Genomic DNA, 25,006 nt, shown 5'->3' with positions numbered 1-25,006 from the left:
CTGGAACTCCTCATTGGATGTCAACCCTACTTTATAAGCCTTGAACCAATACCATGCAATGTCTAAGCCTTTCAGATCACATTGGTTAAGAACATATTTTGTACTTAAATCCTCCTTTCTTGGAGGATAGAGGTAATGCATGCAAGGTGACTGTTGAGAGATTTTTCCCTACCACCCCTCCTAATCATTTTTGTTAGGCTCTAAGTTTTCTAACATAAGTCAATTCTAGGCAATTTTTGATTCCTAAGAAGGTACTCTCGCTTTTTTCTAACACTATTCACTGAGGTTTGTCTCTGTTTAGTTCACAAGCTCATGAGTGGAAATTTTCTCTTTCATTTAGTAGTAAAGAATCCAGAAAGTGAAAAATTGCGCTCATTACCATGTATAGACAACAACTGGGATGGTAAACTCAAAATGTCTGGCAGTACAAGAGATGCTACAAGTTTTAAAAGTTAAGTGGCTAAGAAAAAGGGACACAGTATAACCACATGAAATGTTACAGAGGGGGTCCTGGACACAAAGCAGGTTTGGGTTTGAGTTTTTTTTGGAGGGGCAGGGGGCAGAATCACACAGAGTTTAGGAAAGAGATGAAAATTCAAACTTCAGTCCCAACACAACAGTGTCATCCTTCCTCTTCGAGGAGGTACAGCACAAACTCCGCCATTAGCAACATGCACATACCTGGTGAACAGGAGAGAGACACACATTCGTTTTCCTTATAACGCTCCTTAAATCTTCTCCAGGACATGCCTATTTGCAGTTCCATATCAATCTCAGTGACAAGCTCTCTAGCAAACCAGCACATCCAAATTCAACACTGCATCTCAGCAGGAAGAAATCTTCCCTTCTGCATGCAGCTAAGCTTCCCTCTTCTTCAGGAGATGCAGATGTGTTTCTCACCATTTTCTATATAGTTCTGCAAATATACTGTCTTCCAGGAGTTAACACTGCAGGATAATCCTTTAGTATGAATTATTAAACACACAAATATTTAAAACTCCTTAGGAAAGAAAAAAATACTTCTATCCAAACTATTCTGAGTAAACTTTTTGTAATGTCTTTAAAATTATCCTCAAATAACTCCCCAACCAAGACAATTAAAGGTCACTAGTACATTGCAAAGCATATTTTTATGAGATAAATTCCATTATAATTGCAACAACTACTCCAGCCACAATTTAGACATAGAATCCAATTATCCATTTCATTTTCATTTACACCTCATGGGCTAGATCATTTATCATGTTTCATGATAATGATCAGAAGGCACATGGAAAGTGATTTCTGGAGGTAACAAATTACCTACCATATTAGCATAGCTTACAAGATCCTGTCAACAAGTACTATGCATAAATAAGAGGTAATTAAATTTACAATGTGCAGGAGCGTTTGATATGCTACTTGCTTTTCTAGCAGCTGCCAAAAAATCTGGGTTACTAAATTCAACATACCAGTCTAGTTGCTTAAGTACAGTAATTTAGCTCTTCATAACACATCAGGAATCATTACGCCACTAGCACACCAACAGGTAGACAGCATGCAGGGGGCTCAAGATCTGGAGATGAATCTCTCATCATCTGGCATTACTGCTTTTTGCCACCGAACCATCCATCATGTCTCCGAGACAGCTTGGAATGATAGTGCCAGACCCTCACATTACTGCTCCTTGAACCCTGTCTCATCCATCTTTTGCATCATTCACCATTTGCAGCTACGTATCATCTCCCTGCTGCAAAACTGAGTGTGAACCTGTAATGCCTTTAACCTGCAGTGCCACTCTAATAGTAATTGATTTCTTTTTATTGCAGAGACGGTGCTCAGTAAAGCTATGTATGGCTGCTGAAGCCGGGAGATGGTCAGGACAGCACTACAATGCAAGCGTCTTATGCTGTTAGGAATATGACCCATTTCTGAGGAAATACTGCTATATTTCCACAGCTAGCTATTTTATAACACATGTATATTTATCAATATATAAAATTGGTATAGGAATATATATGCAGTTTGTGTTCCTGCAGTTCATCTACAATTTAATAGCAAGATTCACTCAAATGCAGCTGAAAATTAATGTCAGAAGTGGCTTCACTTTGTATTTTTATTAAGTGATTCAGTATTAGAACAGTATTAGATTTTAAATACATACTAAAGCACACGGGTGACCTGCATTCAAAAAGGAACTTAGATTAACTCTACATTGATCATGGCAAGACTTCACTAGCATGATGACTTGTGTACCATAAACCACCCAAGACTAAGCGTTTTAATTGAGCTTCATCTGAATGCTGTTATAAAAGTTTAATAAATCAAAATGATCAAAATGCCCCCAGTGGCAGGTTGGGATTCAGTTTCCAATTCAAATTCCCTTTAATATATGGCTTCTCTGACATCCTGCATTTTCTGCCATCTATGTTGAATTCCAAATGCACTCCTTTTCATCATTACCATGCATCTACTCATCGGCACACTTTTTAACAACACTGCACAACACACAGAGATGTCAAACCTAGAGGGGTTTTCCCCTCTGCCAAACTGGAAAATGATGCCAGGTAAGGAAACTTTGTCTGCCTGTCCTGGTTTCAGCTGGGATAGAGTTAATTTTCTCTCTAGTGCTGCATAGTGCTGTATTTTGGATTTAGTATGAGAATAATGTTGGTAACACACTATTGTTTTAGTTGTTGCTAAGTCGTGTTTACATTAAATCAAGGACTTTTCAGCTTTTCATGGTCTATCAACTGAGAAGGCTGGAGATGCACAAGAAGCTGGGAGGGGGCACAGCCAGGACAGCTGACCCAAACTGGCCAAAGGGCTACTCCACACCATATGACATCACGCTCAGCACATAAACGACGGGAAAGCTGGCCTGGGGCCATTGCTCAGGGACTGGCTGGGCATCAGTCAGTGGGTGGTGAGCAATTGCATCGTGCATCACTTGCTTTGTGTATTCCATTATTATTATTGTTACTACTATTTGATTTTATTTCAATTATTATTATTCTTCCAATTCTCTCCCCCATCCCACCAAGGGGGGGGGAAGGGGAAGCAAGTGAGCTGCTGTGTGGTGCTGAGTTGCCGCTGGAGTTAAACCACGACACTACCCTTAAGTAAATATTTTCTTAACCTCCCCGCTGACATCAATGGCATTTAAACCGAGACAGACCATCCTGAGCTGCTGTATTCAAACGAAACATTCGATTTAAATAACTGTGGAGACAGACCAGATAGGCGAAGGGAAACTATCCAAGTGAAATACAGCACTGATGTGATGGGGCAGTCTGGAGACATATCTAATTAAGATGAGAAAAATCACGTTACTGCAAATGATCTTCATGGTTACTGCAAATGATCTTCATGTCATTGTGCTTGGATAAAACACAGATATAAGAAACAAAGAAACACCCTTATTTCCTCCCTGAAGTGACACCTGCCAAGAGCTTTTTCCTTGCCTCTTTCTTTCCTTTGCACTGCCTCCCACCAAGTCTAAAGGCAAGCAGGGATCCCACTATTCAGTGATTGCATTTTAATTTCCCAAATGCTTTATTTGCTGCTTGAATTCACCTATGTACTTTCCCAATAAGGAGGCACATGAGAAAATGACATAGGTATAGGACAACACCTAAACGGCAAGACCACTCACACGCAATCAATCATTAATGCCACATCTGTGGTATCACCGGCAATGCAATTTTGAACCACGCCAAGTGAAGCCGCATCATATCTAGGCTTTGCTGGATTAGGCAGAGCAGGTGATACCCAGCTTATGCTGCCTGTAAGGGGGTTGATAATATCTGGTCTGCCACAGAGGCAGAAGACCCCAGAGGAACGTTAACTAAAGCCGGCACTAAGCCTGCTGGCACAGAGCTAACTCCTCTGCAACTGTGAGCTGCCTGGCTAAGTTCATCCCAGGTCACTACTTCCCATTATAGGCTTCCACTGATTTTGATAGACCCTACAGCTGTTTTTATTTTACTGCCAAACCATGGCAAGGACTCTGCAAGACCCAACAAGAACAAGTGGCAGCCCATTCCCTGGCAAGTGGGGGGGGGCCCTTTTCCTGCCCTCCTCCCCGCTCCGGGCTCCTGGTCCTCGAGCCGGCTCTGGCAAGCTGACTGCACTCCCCAGTAAGGCAGAGGTGTCCCAGACAGGCTGAGAGGGAGCCCATTTCGTTTGTTGAACCAGCCTATGGAAGAGACACAGCCCTAGAGCCAAGAGAAGGAGAAGGATTGTGCGTGGCTGGGGGCGTGGGAGAGGAGCAAAGCCTAGTCCTCCCTGCCAACAGCTGCCCTTTCAACCAACACTTCACCCAAACACTAAACACAGCAATCCCTTAAAGCCCTGCCCAGGCCCAGCCCTCCCCATCTCTGCACTGCTCCCTCTTGGGCCAGGATGGGCATTTCTCTTCCACGTGGTGAGAGGGATGAGGATTACAAACCTAACTTCAAAAGGTCTTTTTCTGGGTTAATCTTTGTGGAGGGGAAAAAAACCAAAACAAAACAAAAAACAAACAAACAAAAAAACCCCACACAAACCACCAAACACTTTATCAACTGATGGGATTTCCCTAACACCTTACTCGCAAGTGGTGTGGGACAACAGGAGCAGACCCGCAAAGGGAAGCTGTTGGTGCTGAGGACACAGCGACCCCTCTATGCGCATTTCAGGTAGTTATGCCTGGGATGAGCTTTAGTCATTACTGAACATCTACTGGCAGCTGGAAAACATTATGTGCCTACCTTTTAGTTTACTTCCCTCTAAAAGAAGGGTAGTTCCCTTGTTCTGACGGGAACCCAGGGCCAGGAAGTAGGGATAATCCAGAGATTTGCTTTGAAAGCACATTCCTGTCTGAATGTTTACATACATGGTTGAAGACGACCTTCAGAAAACCAGTCAGGCCTGCCACATGTTTATTCCTGGACATAAAATAGCATCACATCTAATAGCACACAAAATAGCGTCACACTTAATAATTAGGAAAGATACAAGAAAAACTATTTGTAGTTCTGAAAGTGATCAGATGCCTAGACATGTACCAACTTCAAATATACAAAAGCAATGCTCAAAAAGAAAGAAAAATAGCCACAGCTGGTAAACATCAATCTGACTAATTACCAGCATCCCAGGCCTTCCTCCTCTTTTTTTCCTTTGTCCTGCTGGTTTCAACTCAGAGCCTGTGGGGAGAGAGTTCCCATCATGGCTTCCACTGAGAAGTGCGTGGAAGAGAGACAAGATAAGAGGACTTCCACAGGGTTTGCTATCTCATGTGCTCTCCATAGAGGTTGGATGAAGCCTTGCAGGAAATACAACAGGAACTGCTGGCTGCTTAGACTGACGAACCAAAGTGCCACACAGCATCAGCATCCACCACAAATGTGGGGAAAAAGTATACACCGGGCAATGAAAACCATAAATAGACAGTGTCCCTTGCACAAAATTAGTTCATTATTTAATTGTGAATCTGTTTTGGTTCCTGCATGGTCATTTTTTAATAGCTGATTTTTAAGTTAACTATGATTCTTATATAAAGATATTTAGCAGTTATGCAAAACTGTACAGAGCTTACAAATCTATGCTTTGGCACAAGAGGTTATATATTATTCACTCTTACTTGTGAGTGATAACAGGATTGAGTTTGATTGTTTAGGAGATGATCTAACAAAAATGAAGATTAAAAAAACCCACTTCATCAGCTCAATCACCTTGCATGGTCATTTTTCTTCTCTGATGTAGCTATTAATTTTGTGTTTTGTTACTATCTGATAAACTCTTTTGACAGGTTCTATGGCTTCAAATATAGAGCAAGCAGCATACTTTTAAGAAGAAACAAGTTAAGATGAGCAGTATTCTCTCTCTGCCTCTGTACTTTGCCCCTCTGCTCTACACTCACACATCTAATCCATGAATGAGAAATGAAGTCATGACACTTAAGTCCAAGTAAGGGTACCACCTCTCACTTAAAAGATGCCTGAACCACAGACCACTGGGAAGGTAAAATCCTATGCTAGCAAGGGACACCTCTACATCTGCTCTTCTCTGATACTCTGCGCCAAATACCAGCAACTAAGCCCAGCCAGGAACAGGACATGGGGCTACAGGACTTTGGCTTTTGCTCTGATCCAGATCAGTCACCTTAAAGTTCAGGGAATGCAGTAGGACGATGCATATCAGCACAGAAGAGGCTAGCTTTTCCCTAATGAGAATATTAATCTAGACTATATCAAGCAGTACAAAACTCATGTCTTTTGAGATAAAAGCAAAATGTGTGCTTTATCTTACATGTTTCAGATCTTCCTAAAGAACAAATCACAAAACTACAACAAAGCAACAGTTCACATTAAAAAGACTTCAAGAGGATTGTAAGTAGACAGAAACACTCTTCACCCAAATTAGGACAACACAGGGATGAAGCAATCAGATAGGCAATGTCCATCATACCAAACAGCAGACTAATCTTTGTCAAGAATACAAGGTTTTATTTTTACCACACAAACTTTAAAGATCATGCATACATGAAGAGACTTTGAAATAATAGCACTTTGCTCCTCCCTTGAAAAAAAAGTAAGCAAACTGCTACAAAGCATTGTGGCACTTCATGTTTAACACGTCCATTGATGATTTGATGATGCAGAGTGCACCCTCAGCAAGTTTGCAGGCAACACCAAACTGGGAGGAGTGGCTGGTAATGCCACAGGGTCATGCTGCCATCCAGAGGGACCTCAAAACAGGCTGGAGAAATGGGCTGATGGGAACCTCATGAAGTTCAACAAGGAGAAGTGCAAAATCCTGCACCTGGGAAGGAACAACCCCAGGCACCAGCATATGCTGGGAGCCACCCAGCTGGAAAGCAGCTTGGCAGAAAAGGACCTGGGGGTCCTGGCGGACACCATGTTGAATATGAGCTAGCAATGTGTCTGGGGAGGGGGGGCGACCAAAAGCAAAAAAAACCAACCAACCAACCAAACAAACAAAAAACACCCCCAAAAAAAACCAAACCAAACCAAACCAAAACAAAAAAAACCAAAAAACCTCACAGCTAATGGTATCCTGGGCTGCATTAGACAAAAGTATTGCCAGCAGGTCAAGGGAGGTGATCCTTCCCCTCTATTCAGCACTGGTGAGGCCACACCTGGAGTGCTGGATCTCCTGCTGGGCTCCTCAGTACAAGAGAGACATGGACATACTGGAGAGAGTCCAATAAAGGGCCATAAAGATGATGATGGGACTATGAGGCACGGCTGAGAGAACTGGGACTGCTCAGCCTGGAGAACAGAAGGCTCGGCGGAGATCTCATCAATGTGTATAAATACCTGAAGGGAGGGTGCAAAGAGGACAGAGCCAGGCTCTTTTCAGTGCTGCCCAGTGACAGGACAAGAGGCAATGGGCACCAACTGAAACACGGGACGTTCCCCCTGAACATCAGGAAACACTTTTTTACTGTGAGGGTGACTGAGCACTGGCACAGGTTGCCCAGGGAGGCTGTGGAGTCTCCATCCTTGGAGATATTCAGAAGTCATCCGAACACAGTCCTGGGCAACCAGCTCTATGTGGTTCTGCTTGAGAAGGGGGGGCTGGACCAGATGACCTCCAGAGGTCCACTCCAACCTCAACCATTCTCCAATTCTGTGATTTCAAATGTAGCCCTGCGCAGCCAAGATTGCTCAACACAGAACAATAGAATTGAGCCTGTTTCAAACACGCTGCATTTCTGCTGCCTCCTGCGAACCCAAGTGTCTTTGGCTTCTTTTAAAAATGCAGTCAAAACTATTTTCTCCTGCTTCTGCAGGAAATGCAGTTTTCCTGTGCTTTCTAAAAAAAATGAGCCACGCACCTATTAATTACGTAAACCAGAGACAAATGTTGCCTTAGCAAAGGAGATAAGCAGAGTTACTAGCACAGAAGAGTTGCCTGATGAGAAAGAAAGGCTGCTACTCTTTCTGGTATGGCAGATGTGCAAAGAACTCGGAACTCCTATCTGGCTCAGTTTATTAACTACAAACATAGAGACTTACTGAGGTATTTTCCTATATTCTTGTTTCATTCTTTTTATGTAAAGGAGGCAGGATTTGACTTCAGGGTGACAGCCCTTCTTTACCTGCTGCAAGAAACAGAGGATTGAAAATAGGCAAATTTCTGTGTTAAATCTGCTTAAAGACGATAAGATCTTAATATGGTAGAGAAACTAAAACCAGAGGATGTCACAAAAAGATCAAGTTAATTGGATTGTGGACTACTGGAAAGATGCTTACACCTAAATATACACCCAAAATATATCTTGTGTTTTATTAGCGAGGTTTAGAAAAACTTCACAGAATCATGCATTATTTTTCTGACTGCTGCAAAGTCATTAAAACATTGTCATCTGCTTTTCCTACAAGGATTATGCTTTGCTAGTGGGAAAACCTGGGCTATAAAGTAGTTCTGAAGGTGGGCTGAGAGTCCAAAAGAGTAACAGTATTAATATCTGTACTCCAGGAATGCACCTTATGAACCAGGCATAGCAGCCACATGGCTCTTCCAACTCACAACAACTAACATGTTTGCATACTCCTACAGAAGTCTGGCAATGGTTCAAAGGGGCACTTAGCCAAGATAACGAGGTAAAGCCCACAAATTTCAACAACTTGGACTGTGGAATCTCCCTCCCTAGTTTTCCCTCCGCTCTGAAATTCAGTGAATTCAGAGAAACACACACCCAAAGACCTTGCTCAAGGCTCTTCAAAGACACAATCCAAAGCCCTATTACATATCACCACTGTCTCCTGGAGACTGAATTTCTGAACACATTACAAAGTATCACTAATAATAACCTGATTTGTCTAGCATTTTAAGGAACTGATGGTGGGCGATAAGACCAGGGGGTGGGGGGAATCTACTATTCATCGGACAGAGAATTTGATACTGGAGGACAGAGATATGGGCCATTTTGCAAAACTGGTACATAGACAGTTAGCCTGTTTGCAAGCTGGGAGTATATATTCATACTACCTGACACATTTTCTTCTGTCTGCTACCTAGTGCTCTCCATGTCATTAGACAGGCATATTTTTAAGTCCACTAGTATACTGAACAAAAAAAATCGTGTAGAAAAATTGAGGACATAGAGTGGTACAAATCCAGAGACTTTTTTTCCAGACAAAACAAGTACTAGTGAAATTTGGAAAGTGAATTTCAAACCACAACTTTCTCAAAAGGAAAGACTTCAGTTTTCTTTTAAGAGAAAAAAAAATAATGCTCCTATGAGAATTATTTGCCAGGGCCAAACTCCATCTTCACAGTGTTCTGGCATCAACAGGGACCAGTCAAATTGATGGTTTTCCTATATAAAGTCCTTAAAGGGATTTCAGACAAGAAAGGCAGAAATATCAGTGCCAGACTTATTTCCATAACAGAAACCGCTCCTGCTGACAAACAAAGTCCAGTAAGGGAAACAAAGAAGAATATCACCACAAACCTCACCAAAACTTGAACCAAATGACTTAGAGGACAGACCACTTGCCAAGTCAAAGCATATACAAGAAACAAAATAACTTTTTTCGTATTAGTAAACCCATGCAAACAGGTCAGTTTGCCAGAACTTGTGATTTCTGGGTCAGAGGACAGTAGAGGAAAACATGTGGAAGAAAACTGCCTTTCTTTTATTTTCTGTTGCTAACTTGGATTTATCAGTACATTTCCATATTGGAACTATAATCAAGGTGTAGACCTCCCCTTGCTTTGACCCCACCATAGAAGAGCTGTTTGGGTTGGATGAAGAAATGTTATAAACTACTTTCACCTAGTGAAAACATCAAAATCTGCCATAATTTATGACTCCAATAAAACTTACAAACTTATCAGTAGAACCAGACATACAGTAGAGCTATTCACAGATTATTAACAAACATTACGGCTGATTCATACAGAGTCTTTTTCCTTATCTTTCTTCCCTGTCTTTAACACTAACGTACATTTTCTTCCAACTAATCTATGTAAGATCCACTACACAAAATAAAACGCACCGTATTTCCTGCTGATTTTGCAGTATTTAATAGTATAATATTAAGTTTTGCACAATTAGTCTTAACAACGTGTACCTACTTTAAAGGAAAACAAACTCAGGAAAGCATACAAACAGTTTACATAAAGTGTAATTCCTTATCATACCCTTTGAGAGAGTGGTTTCCTTGGGATTTTTTTGACAATCAGAGCAACAAACTGCTGTTTCACAAAAAATAAAAAAAATAAAAATTAAAAAAAAGACGACTTAGCACTCAAGTAGATCTTCCAGATCTGCTGCAGCCGAAGAAACTGTTGGTTTCATTCACAGTCCCTGCAGGACTGCCCGAGTGCAAGACATTCCAAACAGGGACAAACTAAACTGGGATTATTCTACAAAGTTTAGCTAACAAGCCACATAAGAACACAACATTAGTTTCATCTCCTCCTGATGGCCACTTTTAACATGCCAAGTCAACCAACAAGTTGATCACAATTGATGTGATGAAAACCAGCTCGTTTCTTCACGCACAAGGTCGCTTTTCTGACAACTATTGCCAACTTCAGACAAATATTCCAATAATTTTTAAGAGCTCTTAACAATGACACAGTACAAGAATTGGTTAAAGGGCAAAGATCTTTGATGACTGGAGAGTGCAATACTATTTGGTACTGTAGTTTTTAGTCCACACAACTGTATACAGCAAGTATATGCATGAGCCAGGGCACAGGCGATGTCTTTGGGCATGTAATTTCTACAATTCCATGTTAAGTAGTAAAAGGAGCAGGAAGACTTTGAGAGCACGATACACTTATTCTCAAAAGCAAGTAAGAAACAAGCAAAAAGAAACTGTCAGTGTCTTCTTGTTCACTCTCACTTACATTTCACAGCTACCGTTCCTCCCAGCATCTCGCTCAAGTTCCAGTGCAGACAACCCTGAAGACTTCAAGAAATTACCTTCCCAGAAATTGCCAATTTACTAGCCACCAAGGGAAAATATAAATAGACGATTAATCAGACGGACCTATTCAGGAGGATACGTCAACTAACAGTAATGACAGCACCAAGCTTCCTGTAAGAGGAAGGGGAAAGGGAGAGCTCCTTCTACATGTATCCAAGAATGACAGCAATGCCATAGAAACCATGTAGAAAAATCAATACAACGCAGCCACTGAGCTGGGAGCGGAAGACCAGCTCTAAGCAAAGGTGAGACATTAAATCATTGACTGGAACTACTTTTGGTAAAATGTCATAATTGAATTACAAATCCTACCCTAGTCTGGTTTTTCTTCAAAAAACTAATCAGAGTAATTGAGTTATCCCTTTCAGGGTCTTTAAATGTCTATCATCCCTCCCAGGTAACAACATTCGTAATAAAGTTTAGAATGCCACTGAAAGCAATTCTTCTGTTAAAGTTCAAAATGAAATAATGATGTTCCAATGTGATGTACATTATATAACTGGAAATTTTCATTACTGAGATTTACTTACGGACTGCCCATCAGAAAAGTATCAGATGCCTCTGAATCTGTATTATGGTACCACATGTCTGTACAGACATGGAACATGTAGGCATCTCGGCCATGTACCTGAACACCCAGGTTTTGAATTACTGGGCAACGCCTCCTGTTCCTCATCCCTCGCTCTCCCATAACCAGTGTTGTCAATAAAGTTTGGCTTCTACAAACCGAAGACCTTATCATTACTCAAAGTGATCTGGAAGCAATACTAAAGCCATGACAAAGTAAATTGTGTTTCATCGTTTTCCCCCCTCCTCTGGCTGTGAGAACACACAGATCAATACTCTTCAGCATGAGAATTCTGCAGCGAAATTTTCATTTGTTACAAACAGCAGCAAAAAGGCCCCAAGCATGCCCTGTCACTTCCAGTTTAGAAGGAAACGCACTAATAAACTCTTCCCCCTGGGTCATCTTTGACAATAGGCAATACTATGCCAGCTCTTATTAAAGGCAATTCGTATCAGTGGCCCAAAAATTTCCTTTAAAATTATCATCTTTTGTATCCATGTAGCAGGATGTCAGCTTTAAAGTGCCACTGAGATATAGGACCTGTCATTATGGTTAATTTTCAGTACAGTTTTAACACCAGGGTAGCTGATCCCTGAGGGTATGCTTTTTTGGCTAACAAGATTTATTTAGTGGTTATCCAAACAAGAAAATATATTACTGTATATTGCTTTTCAAATATAACAGCAAGCAACAAATCCCACTATAAAACATAAATCTTTGTTCTCTACCATGTTGTCAAATGGATGAAAATGTCTTTATAAGATTAATGTTTTTATTCTATTTTTTTTATTTTTATATATATATATAAACCCTTAAAATTCTTGGGCTTCCAATGCAAAAAGCATGCAAAAATTAAACTTAACCTTAAAATATGAACCCTATATAGCTGTTGTATATATAGCTAGATATCAAGTTTATGTTTCGAGCCATAAAGATGGTATTCTCTATCATATGACCCAAGCTTCTCAGTAGAACAATATGCTTCATTGAAAAAGAGAGTACTATGAAGTTTGATACTGTTATCTCAGTTTTTGAGAGAAATGGTCGTTTAAGCACCCTTTTATTGCTCTTTTATAATAGAAAAAAATAGAAAACTTCATTTACTGGATAAATACATCCATTTGCCCTGCTTTTCTAACAACAAAACAGAAAGTCTGTTTTCATGCTGTAATAGGACTAATTTCATTGTATTAGGATGAAGACCATCTTGCACTTTGCTAGACAAAAGGTACATCTACAGAATAAAAAAGCTGTTAACATATTGTCTAAATCCTCATATGGTCAGCAAAGCCCATTTTTATTGATGTTATATAGAAGGCATAAAACCTAGTTGACCTCAATCAACTGGTCTCCCACAGAAAAGACCTCTGCCAGTAAATGCCAGATACCAAATATCTTAAAGCATTTCCTATACTACTTTTATTTCTACAGGCTGAGGACGGGCTTGCTTTCCCTGTCCTGGCTCCAGACGCAGTGGCTGACTCCCAGATGCCGACTGACCAAAGAGCCGAGTGCCGGACCAACGAGTCAAGCAAGAGCCCATCATGCGCCCAACCCCTGCACTTAACTGGCCAAAACAGCCCCCACACCAGGCAGCAGCATCACAGGCAGATTTTGCACACCACTTCTTTTTCCTACTTGAAAAACATTAAGCCTCATTGCAACTAAGAGTGAAATGGGAAATTTTGCAGGTGACACAATTAGGCAAGGAGAGACTTCATAGGCCAAACATCAAGTGACTTTTGGAAGTGAAAACCAAACTCCTGTATTCAACCAGCAGGCTACTGAATTAATTGCAACAAAAAAGTATTTCAAGTAGAAAAAAAGCAAGTTTTTCCTTTTCTTTTTCCTAATTCAGAGGCTGGAAATCATCACAGAAAATCTCCATAACGTTCTCAGTCCTTGGGTAGGTGAAAGTTTACAACTATTTTCATATACCTGTCTTCCAGGTAACAGAGCAATGTATTATTATTTGCTGTACTACCAGTCTGCTCAAGGCAACAGGTTTTAAAAGGGAACATTAACTAACTACAACGGATTCTCTCATTCCTGTAAAAACAGTTATGAAAAGTTAAGTAGTTTTCACCTTAAGTTCAACAACCAGCATCCACAGAAAAGCATACAGGTATGCTACACACATTGCAAGACCAGGGTTTTTACACAAATGTATTCTATGGAAAGCAATTGTAAGTAGTTTTGCTAACCAGTCTTTCATTTTATGACAATTTCAGAAGCCTCATAGGGCTATCTTTGTATGATCATTTCAGATCAAGGTATCTGTAGGCTAAATAAAAGGTGTAAGTAGAAAGCACTGGTATTAGAAGCATTTAAATGGATAAAATGAAAGCAATTAAAACTTTACCTCGAACAATAAGTTGAGCAAAATTTGACACTCCCGAACCTCTCTCTGACTGAGTCACACAGCGGTATAAATCCTGGTCGGTTTTTGTCACCTCTTGCAACTTAAAGGTAGCAGCAAATCTTCTGTGATTGATATTTTTAGTCTGAGCAACTGGAATATCTTCCCCATTTCTTCTCTGAAAATAAGAGAAACCAAGGCAGAGTTATCTCATAAAAATATAAAAGACATTTATCACGATCATCATACAAAGAATACATAAAAACATCAAATGCATTCGCCCCATGCAGCATTTCCATGGTAGAAGAGCTCAGTGCTGAGGTTCCATCAAGAGACAAGCAGTACTCAAAAGCCTTTCAGAATCAAGTTTGGGGGTGAAAGGCACTATTAGGTTTCTGCACTGCCACAAAACATGACCATGACATACTCAACTGCCATTGCTTCATAGCTGGAACCACAGGAGAGCCCAGCAGTAGCAGTTGTAATCCTAAGAAAATTCATTCAACTTTAAATAAAATTATAACAGACACACTGAATGTATTGTAAGAAATTTTGAAACAAACCTGGCATTGAGAGATTTCATAGGTTTTCAACAGCTCTTTTGCAGCAACCACCAATGTTTCCTTTTTAATGCTCCCTTTTATCTGCCCAAATTCAATACCTTCTAAAACTGTACCTTTGTTATACTAAGCACCTCCTATCTACCTAAAGCTAGTTGAAATAAAAAGGGGAGGGAAGGAAGCTGCTAAAAGAGGAACGATGTATACCTCATTTAAAGGAAGGCGCTTAAAGAGTTCTGAAAAAAATCAGAGCTACCACAAATCACAAAAATTTCAGCTGTCTGGAGCTGCGGCGCAGGGTGAGAGGTCAGTACGGTAGAAACAGTTTGAGCTCTTTTGTGACCCTTTTTTCTTATACCCATTCATATTAAATGCTCAATTTTGATTTTAATTGAAGAACAGACCCTCCACCAGAAGTTAGCATAAAAAAAAAAAAAAAAGAACACCACCAAAAAAAACCAAACCACCAAAAACCAGAAACATGCACCAAGTGAACAAACGATGTTCCTGCTCTCTCCCATGGATCAAACAAATTTCAAACATTATTCCCTGACCAGGAGACAGTTTCTGAGCACTCAGCTTTGCTCAGTCACTAGAAAGACATCGTCATTTCCTTGTAACTGCATTGCCTGCTCTGCTCAATATGTAGCAAAACGTGACTCCCACGGACATTTTTAGCTCTAATCAACCCCTGGAATGAGAAACTTCATTGAGGTCTTAAACTCCGAGCTTTCTGTCTAACACAAGAAGCGGCACTGCTGAGCCACAAAAATTAATAACCCAAAAACCTGTGGCAAAAATAGCAAGGGGAGAAAAAGGAAGTGAGTTAATGCTGCATGTGTATTTTAGCCAGCCTCCTGTCACAGGCAGGAGTACTTCATAATACTCAAACACTCTATTTGACATCTGCCCTTCGTGATCTTAGCACAGGTTAGTCACTCTCTAAACAGTTCAGCAGTAGATTAGCCAGGGGTTCAGCACTGCTTCAAACTCACTGAAACAGGTATTCATTTTACCTATTAATATGTTTAAACAGATGAATTTTAGCTTCTGCCATCTTGTTTGAGCGTTCAAAGCACCCATCCCATTTTCCACTGCAAGCCTTGGGTGAAAGTGTTCATTTATACCAACCTGGCAGAATTCAGTCACTGGTATTCCACTACAAAGACCACGCCGTCACTTTTATCACCAGCAGGTTTACTGGTGTGACTCTTCCTCATTTCCTGAAGACCCCAGCCAGTTCCCCCCCGCCGCAGCCACCCTCTTTGCCGTTACACCAGAAACGGCAGGGAGCCACCACCCAGGGGTAAGCTCAGCCTGCAGGGCCGGGCCAGAAAGTACAGCGAGATGCAAAGAGTGAAACCAGATCGCCAAAAGAAGATGGCGCACGAGACACTTCCAAAAGGTACTCTCACTGCTTCTCCCTAAAACACTCACCATCCCGTAACCACCAAAAGCCTGCTTATCGCATGGATGCGATCTGACAGGGCGTTCCCAGGGCAAAAGCAATGGAGGTTGGGCACTTGGAAACCTGTATCCACCGCAGCGCAGCCGAGTCGCCCTCCGGCAGGCACCGGCTCCCTCCTCAGCTCTGCGAATATCTGCCTCCCAGTCAGAAGAATTAAGGAAGTTTTCCAATGCCTGCAGACTCCCATGAATGAAAGGCCTTACTGAACTTCAGAGATCAATGAAATTATTAAATTCCAATATCACACAAATGAGGGGTGATGTTAAAGGCTTTATTTCAGTGCTGCTGAAGCTACAGTAAAATTATCTTGTGGGAGGTGCACCTCCCCCTCCGGTTAGCTGGCTTCTCCTGATGGCAAAAGCTAAATCTGAAAGCAGGATTTTCAAGCTACTTTCCCCCCCTCTCCTCAGTTTCAACCCTCTGGAATGATAACTTAATATAAAACTTGGATCTAGTGCCTTGAAGTAACCAAAATAAACAAACCTCACGGTACTGTCTTCCTCTCGTGCTTGTCTGTGCCCTCCCACAGCGCGTGCTCTCATTGCCACACCACAGCCAGACAGCAAAGGCAAGTCAAGCTCCCCCACTAAACACAACCTTGCCATGTAATTGTTAAAATGATTGAGCAGCATACAATAAACAGAAGGCGTATTTTTAAAAACTATATGATAGCAGACTTGACAAGTAACCCATGTCTTGTAGTCTTTCTTGCTCTGACGGGAAAAATAAATATCAGAGAGTTTCCTAAAATGAAGGATTCCCTTCAGTAAGTCCAGTGCTTTAAATTTGATTGCCAAGCACTCAGTCTGCAGGACAGAAGCACGTCCAAGTTTGCTGTGTAAAATAATTTACCCTCCAAAGCTCAGAACTTGCTTACTTGAGCTGGTCTGCATGCTTCATCTTCAAGAAACAAAGTGAACTGGACTCCTACTTAAAATGAAATATTAATGCACTTTCAGAGCAATTAATCAAATTGAAATTTAACAAGCTTTACAGTTCTACTCCAACAACAAAACCTAGGATTTTCTTTTCTGTTTACATCAGTGATTTCCTACCACTTTATCTTACAAGGCTTAGAGTAGTTGCTCAAATTTCTGTGTATTAGGATTTGTTTCCTGGGAACCCAACTGCACAATTACATCTTCAAAGTCTATCTTCATGTACAGCTTAGCCATTAAAATATTTTCCCGTCATTAAAATGATGAAAAGTTCAACCAGAAGAGAGTTTTCACTTAAAAATGAATGTTAAGGAAAATACCCTGCATTCATTTCAGCATGTATGCCTTACACCAATAAGCCATTAGCCAGCCAGAGTTCAGATGCACTGCCACGATCTCTTAATTAAATTCTTCTTCTTAATGTCAGGGCATTACTACTGATTTTAAAGGAGAGGAAAGAAAGGCTGCAGTGCCCTCTGCTTATTAGAGGGTTCCTGGTACATACTGTTTCAATTTATGTCCTGCTCACACTGAACAGAGCTTGAAAATGCTGCTCAATTAGGTTTTAAAAATTCAATTTAAAATTAATGTGGAGTTATACTAATAGGTAATGGCTGTACCCTGTGCGATCCTTGGTCCTCCAGTCCCTTGCTGTCTGATTTGATAACCCTGAATTGCTCATTTAGGAGAGGTCACCACAAGGCAGTCCTTCTCCTTTTGTGAAGATAACTCTGGGCTTCACAAAGAACTACGCTCTATAAACACTTGATTAAAAGAAATATAAGCATGTGGAAAAACTCCTTAATTCTGGCATTTCGGGCATTTAAAATTATGACCTTAAATAAGTCTCTAGGACTTCAAGGTTATTTTTAATTTGAAAGGAACATGATTGCATTAGGGTTTTTTTTCAGGCAATGAAATGAGATCATCTATATTTTAAACAAAGTCAACAGTAAAGTCCATGCAGCTTAAAAAACAATCATAGGCAAATTAACAATTAGCCTTCGATTTCTCTTTTCTGTCTCATGAAAGAAATCAAGCATTCAGTAAACATGAAATGAAATTTTAGTGGATCTTCCAGAACCTGAACGGAGCCAGAAGCATCTAAACCCTAACATCTTATTTAATTGGTAGAATTTAGGTGCATTTCTAATTTTCTAATACAAATTTAAAACTTATCTGCATTTCTTGCTCACCTTTTCAGGTTGAAAAGTGGTGGTTTTTCTTTTTTTGTTTAAACAGAAATAAGATAGCATAATGTTCTGTGGTGATGTTCCCTCTAAATTTTCCTGAACTCTTTTTTTTCATACCAGTGATTTTTATCAGCCTGGACAGCTCAACCTTACACATCCCCATCCCTTCCTTAGTGTAAACACCTTAAAATAAGTCCGCTCCACTGCTAATAATTACAGTCAAATCTGGTTGCCTTCTCGGGCTCTCGGCTGGACGCCGGGATGCCTCCAGAGATCAGAAGATGTCAACACCTTGGCTGCAGCGACACACGCGTTACTCTGGCAGCAGCGCCCACTTCAGCTGCCCCTCAATCGCTCCCTCCTCACCTTCACTCCTGTGCTCATGGAGAAAACTGACCTGGAATAAAAAAGCAAGCCTTCCTGGAAAACGTATTCCCTCCCCATATGTTATCATCACCAAATGGATTAGCTCATGATAGGATTAACTGCGCGGCCACAGGGAGCAGAGGAGAGGGCAGGATCTGTGCGGGGAGCAGGGCGCAAGCCGAGAGTTTGTCTAAGCAACTGGGTCCCCAAAGGTGCAATCAAAACTTCACCGGACAGCAGAAGGGCTGGAAGGATGCACCCAGCAGCCCGGGGAATTACATCTCTGCTGTCCAGAGGAAAAGGGAATTTGTAAATAACATGCTCCAAAATGTTCCTGGTTTTAGTCATTGCGTGAAGGCAGAAATGTCATTTTTTTGCAAGAGGGAAAAGGGTTGAATGTGGATAGTCTGAATGCCAGCAATAACGTGCGATCTCTGCCAAAAGATGTTTTTGAAAAATAAAACAACGTGAGGGGAATGAACAACACAAATAACTATACTTTTTAAATGTTACTTACATGTAGCTGTCTGGCACTTTTCAGCACACACAGCATATGCTTTTACAGCATTTAGGACACAATTTCAAAAGGGGAAAAATCTATCTTTCTAAAAAAATTTCTTTATTATTATTATTTTTATTCTTTTACACAGATGTCTCAACATATTCTTGGGACTTTAAAACTTATTAAACATACTAGAAACATAATAAAGTATGACATCTATTTATTGTAAGAAATGATAAATAAAATTTACATTTTTTTCCCCACCCACAAAAGAGGAAATGACTGAAGAAGTGGGATTTTTTTTCCAGTCAATTTTATTTACAAATACATTATTTAAGCCTAAGAATCATTTTTTTCAAGCAGAATATGAATTGGAACCATAGCTTAAATAATATGCCTAGATAGTCTTATCTTCTTCTTAGTATACAAGAAGGTAAAGTAGCATTTTCTTCTCTGTGATCGATTTTTAAAAGAAAGCATGCAGTTAAACTTTTTTTTAGTAGGAAATTAATACAACTTGCTTTAACTTGCTGGTTTCCCTACATGCATGGCAAACCAGACTAAGATCCTATGTTCCAATGAACCACACATTCATTTATTAGCAGGAAAAGTAACACAGCTTTTCCCATGCAAACATATACTGAAGATCTTGAATAAATGTGACAAGCCAAGTTTTATCCTGCACACTGCACTGCGGTACAGAAAAATCCATGATTACTTTAAATGTCTTGGTTACATGCACTGCTGTGACTCAAACTTGTCCACTTTGAAGTAGCTCAACTTCTCTCTCGCTGCACTGAACTTCCTACTGAAGAAAGCAAGGATTCTCATGAAATAATCTAATTGAGAGACATCTGGCCCTTCAGAGGTGGCAATTCTAATTTATTTTATTAGAATAAAATCCACCGGAGGCAAAATAGCAAAATTCATACTCCAGTGTCCCTGGCCATTCCACTACAGAAATAAAAACGACACTCACTTTCTTTAGACATTCTAAAGCCTCTTATTTTGAACCTAATCTAACACATGACACACACACACACAAAAAAAAAAAATCTACATTTAAAAAAAATACTAAAGAAGCTTTTCAGAAAGCTATAGTTCTTGAACGCAGTGTTGTTGATTTAAAAAAAAAACAAACACCCCATAATTCACAGAAATACGAATTCTGCACACAGTGATTAAAGACCTGTATCACCTTGAGCACAGCATGCTGAACTACAGTATTCATCCTGCAGCTCTAAACTAAAAATCTGATTAGTTAGGAGAAGACAATGAAGGAAAACATTTGCAAAAAAATCCACTACTGAAGACCAACGTCACACAAGACAGTTCCTCAAACACTTCTCAGCAGACATTTTTACCCTTTTCTAAAAGCAGCCAAGTATACCAGCTGCTCTGATTCCTCTGTAATTCATTAAGCGCTGCAGCTATTTGAGGAAACTAGGGCCTGGGGTATTCGGCTACCTACCGCACATCACGCCGCTGAGGAGGAGACAACCTGAATGCACGCGTTAACAGACAAGACTCACAGGACTCAACAGTCAAAGAATTTATAACAATATATGTTTTTATAAACATTATCTTAATTTTAGATGTCTGATTTCTATGGGCTTAAAGCCACTGGCTGGCTGAGGAAGTACTACCGGGACTACACAGGTGACCAAACTTCCAGCACAGCTGGTCTGGCTGTAAACTACAAAACGGCAGAAGATGGCAGCGCCTGGCGTTACAAGTGATCAGCGAGCCGCCCCCGGCACTGCCACGGGCACAGGCCCCGGCAGCAGCACAGCCCCCCAGCGCACGATGCTCCAGCCACCACGGGAGCAGCAGCGTGCCTGCGGAAGACCTACAGGGATGACAACCCCAAAGGCTGCCCTGTAAACTAAATGACTGGTAGCTACACAGTCTGGAGGACTTAGTTAACTGGGGCAGAATTAAGTTAAAACCGGGAGGATTACAGTATTTCATGTTGCTGAAACCTAAGATGACCGGGCACCTAGGGAGAACTGCCATATTTATCCAAGAAGCCGATAAATTGGGGAAGAGGGTTAAATGACATAGATAGCATCAAAGGTGAATACTGAGTGAAAAGACAGGGGAAAAAAACCTTTGTGAAACCAACGAGTTAGAAGGAGAATATCGAAGTTATGAATACTGTATAATACTGTTAATATGGAAGTTATGAATAGTCTGTTTTTCATTGGTGAATATTCTTTATAACCATGTCAGAGTCAGCAGTGTGTGACACAGAATAAACTACAAGTCAAGTCATTTACAAGTAGCTTGATAGGTCACTTCATGGCAGCTTTTCATACACCTTTGAAAAAAATGTTTGGAAAACCAGAATGTCTATCACAGAACATAAATATGATGAGGTGAAAGTGCAGGTAAAATAGACAAGCCACCGCAAAAGATGAGGCCTGTTCTCTATGCCTCCCTATTCTGTTGCTCACTTTCAAGAACATCTTTTCTATAAGTAAAAGCAACCACTGGCGACAAAAATGAGGGAAGTTTCTGTGCAAGCCTTTAGCGCAACAGAAAGAGAAGTTATATGCTGCTTGGCTGCTGTCAGTAATCACGATACAGGTAAGATGATGTAGACTTGAGTGGCGTTTTACTGGCTGAGAAAAAAAGGTTTAATATCAACAGTAATATTTACCATTACAAATCAGCACTTGTTTTGGGCAGATGACGCTGATGACCCAAAAATCTGCTGGCTCCCCAGAGGCTCACCCACCTCTCCGGCCATCCAGGAATGAGAGCAAACCCAGAGTGATCGGTCCTCTCTCCTCCCACAGCCTCCACACAGCATCATGGCTTCGACTCCTTCTCAGGGCAAGCAGGCCTGACCGACTTATTTCCGTTCAATAGCAAAAAGCATCAAACTTGACAGTTAACTAGTAGCAAAACGGGGACCAAAAATCTCTATCACAGTTCCCCCCAGCTGAAACGCTGCAGGTGCTAACAAGGCACCTTCTCTGAACCTCCTTTAAGCCCCACAAAATAAAAAGCAAAAGAACAAAGGCCCTCTAACATTCAGAGTGTGCTCACTTCCCCTTTACTTTCAGGGTCGTAAAATTTGTGCAAACCAACAAAAGACATTCCTCAAATGTTATGCAAATGGGGAACAGGCAGGTGCAGTGTAACAGCAAATGTTTCATCATCAAACTAAAGAAACAGTACCTTAATCAGTTAGTTAACTGTATGAAAATGCAATGGTATCTCAAAATGCAGTTACATTAGAGAACCACGAAAAATTCAAAGAAGTAAACCCATGCAAACTACATGAAACAAAGTTAAATTGGACATGACCCTCCTATTATAGATACACTTTTTTTGAGACGGCAAGCAAGCCTCTCGGTACTTGACTGGAGCTAAACGGTTTACCGCAAAGGTCCATGGCCCATTTTCAAACCCTCCTGTTCAATACTGATCCATGCCTTCACCTTCCGGATACAGTGGGAAGAGAGGTATTACATGGCACAACCACTTTTCTCTGAAAGAAAATATTGTCCTTTCAAAAAACAAAACAGTCAATGTTGTGTGCCTCCACCCCCTGCTAGAAGCACAGGTTCTTGTATATATTCTCCGGTCTAAATTCCTGAAGTACTATATTGGTCCTGCACAAGGATGTGCCCAGTGTATCACCACAGGATACCATCTGTATGTGCCCAGTCCAAAGGGTTGTTAAAGAGCACGCATACGCAGTATCTAGCAAGAAAACTGAATGCTAAATATCAAATCACATTCTGTGGCAACCAGCAGCAAAACCCAAGATGCTGGTAAACAGGGCATTAAGGGTTATGGCAGTTTCCTCAAGAAAGGGAGCAGGATACGGCCAGTTGTTTGAGCCCAAACAGACAACCATGCAGGCGCTTGTTCATCCTCCAGTAACAGTTGGTACCGCTGCGAGGTCAGCCCATCTCCATTGTTTTTACAGCAATTTGCATTTTATTTTCCATAATGCTTTTTAATTTCACTTTTTCAATTATTACTCTCAGGCAATTGCTTTAATTATCTGTTATTCCACAAGGAACGACATTTTCCTCTGGCGGAGAGAGGGGCTGCATCAGACTGCATTAACGCTGATGAGCCTCTCCACGGGCGAGAGCGGGGCTGCCTTGCCAGCCTTGGCAGCCCAAGTGGAGCGGCGGTTAGCCAGCACCCACAGCTATTGCTGACAGATTGGCCCGCTCGCCACCGCTCTGACGGCAATCTGCACAGGATTACCAGGCGCGTGTTAAACTTTTAAACGCATGCAGTACCCCCTTTGAATTTCAGATTCGCCAAAGCAAATGGTATCACCGCAGACCGTGGCAAAACACATCCGACTGCAAAGCCAGAACAAGCCGCTTTCCCTAATCCAATGCTATGTTAATGCAAAGCTCAGCAATGATGGATGGACTCATTAGTGCCGCAGTTATCGCCATCTGAACCAGGTGCCAAGACATATGGTTTAACAGATGTTCTAGCAAAAAGCTCTATTCTCTGCACTGTGTGAGTGTCCAGTTAAACTGGACATCGATAAGACACTGAAAATCGTATTGGGCTTCTGGGAGCCACAATTGTTCCCAGCTCAGGAAGCCGTTAAACACAGCCCGATTATGCAAAAAACCCTATTGCTCTGATATCCCAATTAGACCCACAGAACAAATGCTGGACAATACGTACGCTGCTTTCCGGAGTCTTTGTGTACCCAAATGTTATTTATTCTATTCAGCCAGTTCTATTTCTCCACTGTCTTGGTAAAGAAACGAAGCTTAAAACCTTGGAAGCTTTCTCCGCAAAGAAGCCTCCAAATCAAGTGGGCAAACAGCCCCCCATCACACCCCACTCCTCCCCTGCACTTTCATTTTTAGAATGCCCTGTGTGTGCTATTCTTTCAAATATTTAATACTTAACACGTATCCATCCCGAGCACAGGATTAACGTGCAGAAGTGACTCTTGTTTGCAAGGTTATTTATTGACCTAACTCCACTGGAATGCATGGCATTTCACGGGAGGGTGTGAAATAGAATAAAAAGGTGGCCCTGCATATACTAATTCAGCAAATCAAGGTGAACAAAGCAGCAAGGTGCATCAAACGTTAATAAATGAAAGAATTCTTATTCTTCCAGTGTCTTTTCAAAGAAAGACAATTCATAGGCTTTAGAAAAAAGAAAATCAGTTGAAGTGGGCAACAACTGATCAGTTATGATGTCTATACATGTTGTATTCAATCTTTTAAGATTACACACACACACACAGTTATGTTCACCTCCTACAGGAAAGAATTTTTCAGCAAGAACTTATGTTAACTCCTCAAGCTTATAAGACAGAGCATACCAAAGCATATCAGGTGGAAAAGCTGGGTTACTGCCTTGGGTTTGGGACTCCTATCACACAACCCTACTGCCTCAGCGTGTAGGGGCACCAAACTACAGCTGTTGGTGTGCGACATATGACAGTGGAAATTTGGGGGAGGGAATACTGAGAAAAAACCCCACAGCATTACACTCAGAAGCAGATGGCAAGCAAAAAAGATAATACACACCAAGACTGAATGTATTTCAGGAACAAGATCAATGCTCACTTTAAACAAAAACGAAGGACTTTGAAACTCTTTCACAATTTCCTAACGATTGCAGGTCATAAAGAGAATCCTTCAGCTCACAACTGTAACAGATTTGATAGCAGATTACGTTGAAAAGGTGAAGAACAAAAAGATTTCAGAGCTGCATTTCTCTCCCACTCCCACACCTACTATTCACGCTGTCACAAAAGGTGTGTTTCAGATCATCTTGTTCAACCAGTTAAATCTCTTTATCTGTGCAAATATTTGTTTCATATTAATGCAGCTGCAACTTTTAAAGACTGCTGTTATCTTTACTGCTTATCTTTCAATGCCAGAGCTCTGACTGTCCCAGACCTTGGTCCAGTGGGGCTGCAAAACGCAGGGGTGGGAGGGAAGGCATATGAAAGGGGACAAGAGACCAGATACAATCTAAAAACAAACAAACAAGAGCAGAATCTGCAGCCATGGAAGTCAGGAGAAGTTCAGTTCAATGTTAATTCCTATTTGTCAAAAACATTTACAGACATGCATTTATAGAAAATGGAGTTGATTAAAAGACTGTC

The 25,006-nt window shown here is 41.0% G+C and overlaps 1 protein-coding gene across 2 annotated transcripts in view; it reads right to left on the bottom strand.

Moving 5' to 3' along the window:
* Positions 1 to 25,006, bottom strand: part of PTPRK (protein tyrosine phosphatase receptor type K) — a gene marked incomplete at both ends in the record, with an annotated part of 415,598 nt that overhangs the window by 196,998 nt on the left and 193,594 nt on the right. For both annotated transcript variants that reach the window (XM_082305949.1, XM_082305950.1), the window contains one exon: positions 13,862 to 14,036. In XM_082305949.1, the coding sequence (XP_082162075.1) occupies positions 13,862 to 14,036 (175 nt within the window). The remainder of the gene's footprint in view (positions 1 to 13,861; positions 14,037 to 25,006) is intronic.

This window comes from Platalea leucorodia (genome assembly GCF_965183815.1).
Source record: "Platalea leucorodia genome assembly, chromosome: 3".
In the NCBI taxonomy this organism is placed as follows: Eukaryota; Metazoa; Chordata; class Aves; order Pelecaniformes; family Threskiornithidae; genus Platalea; species Platalea leucorodia.
The sequence above is the reverse complement of the archived record's forward strand: the minus strand, read 5'-3'. Positions and strand labels throughout refer to the sequence as shown.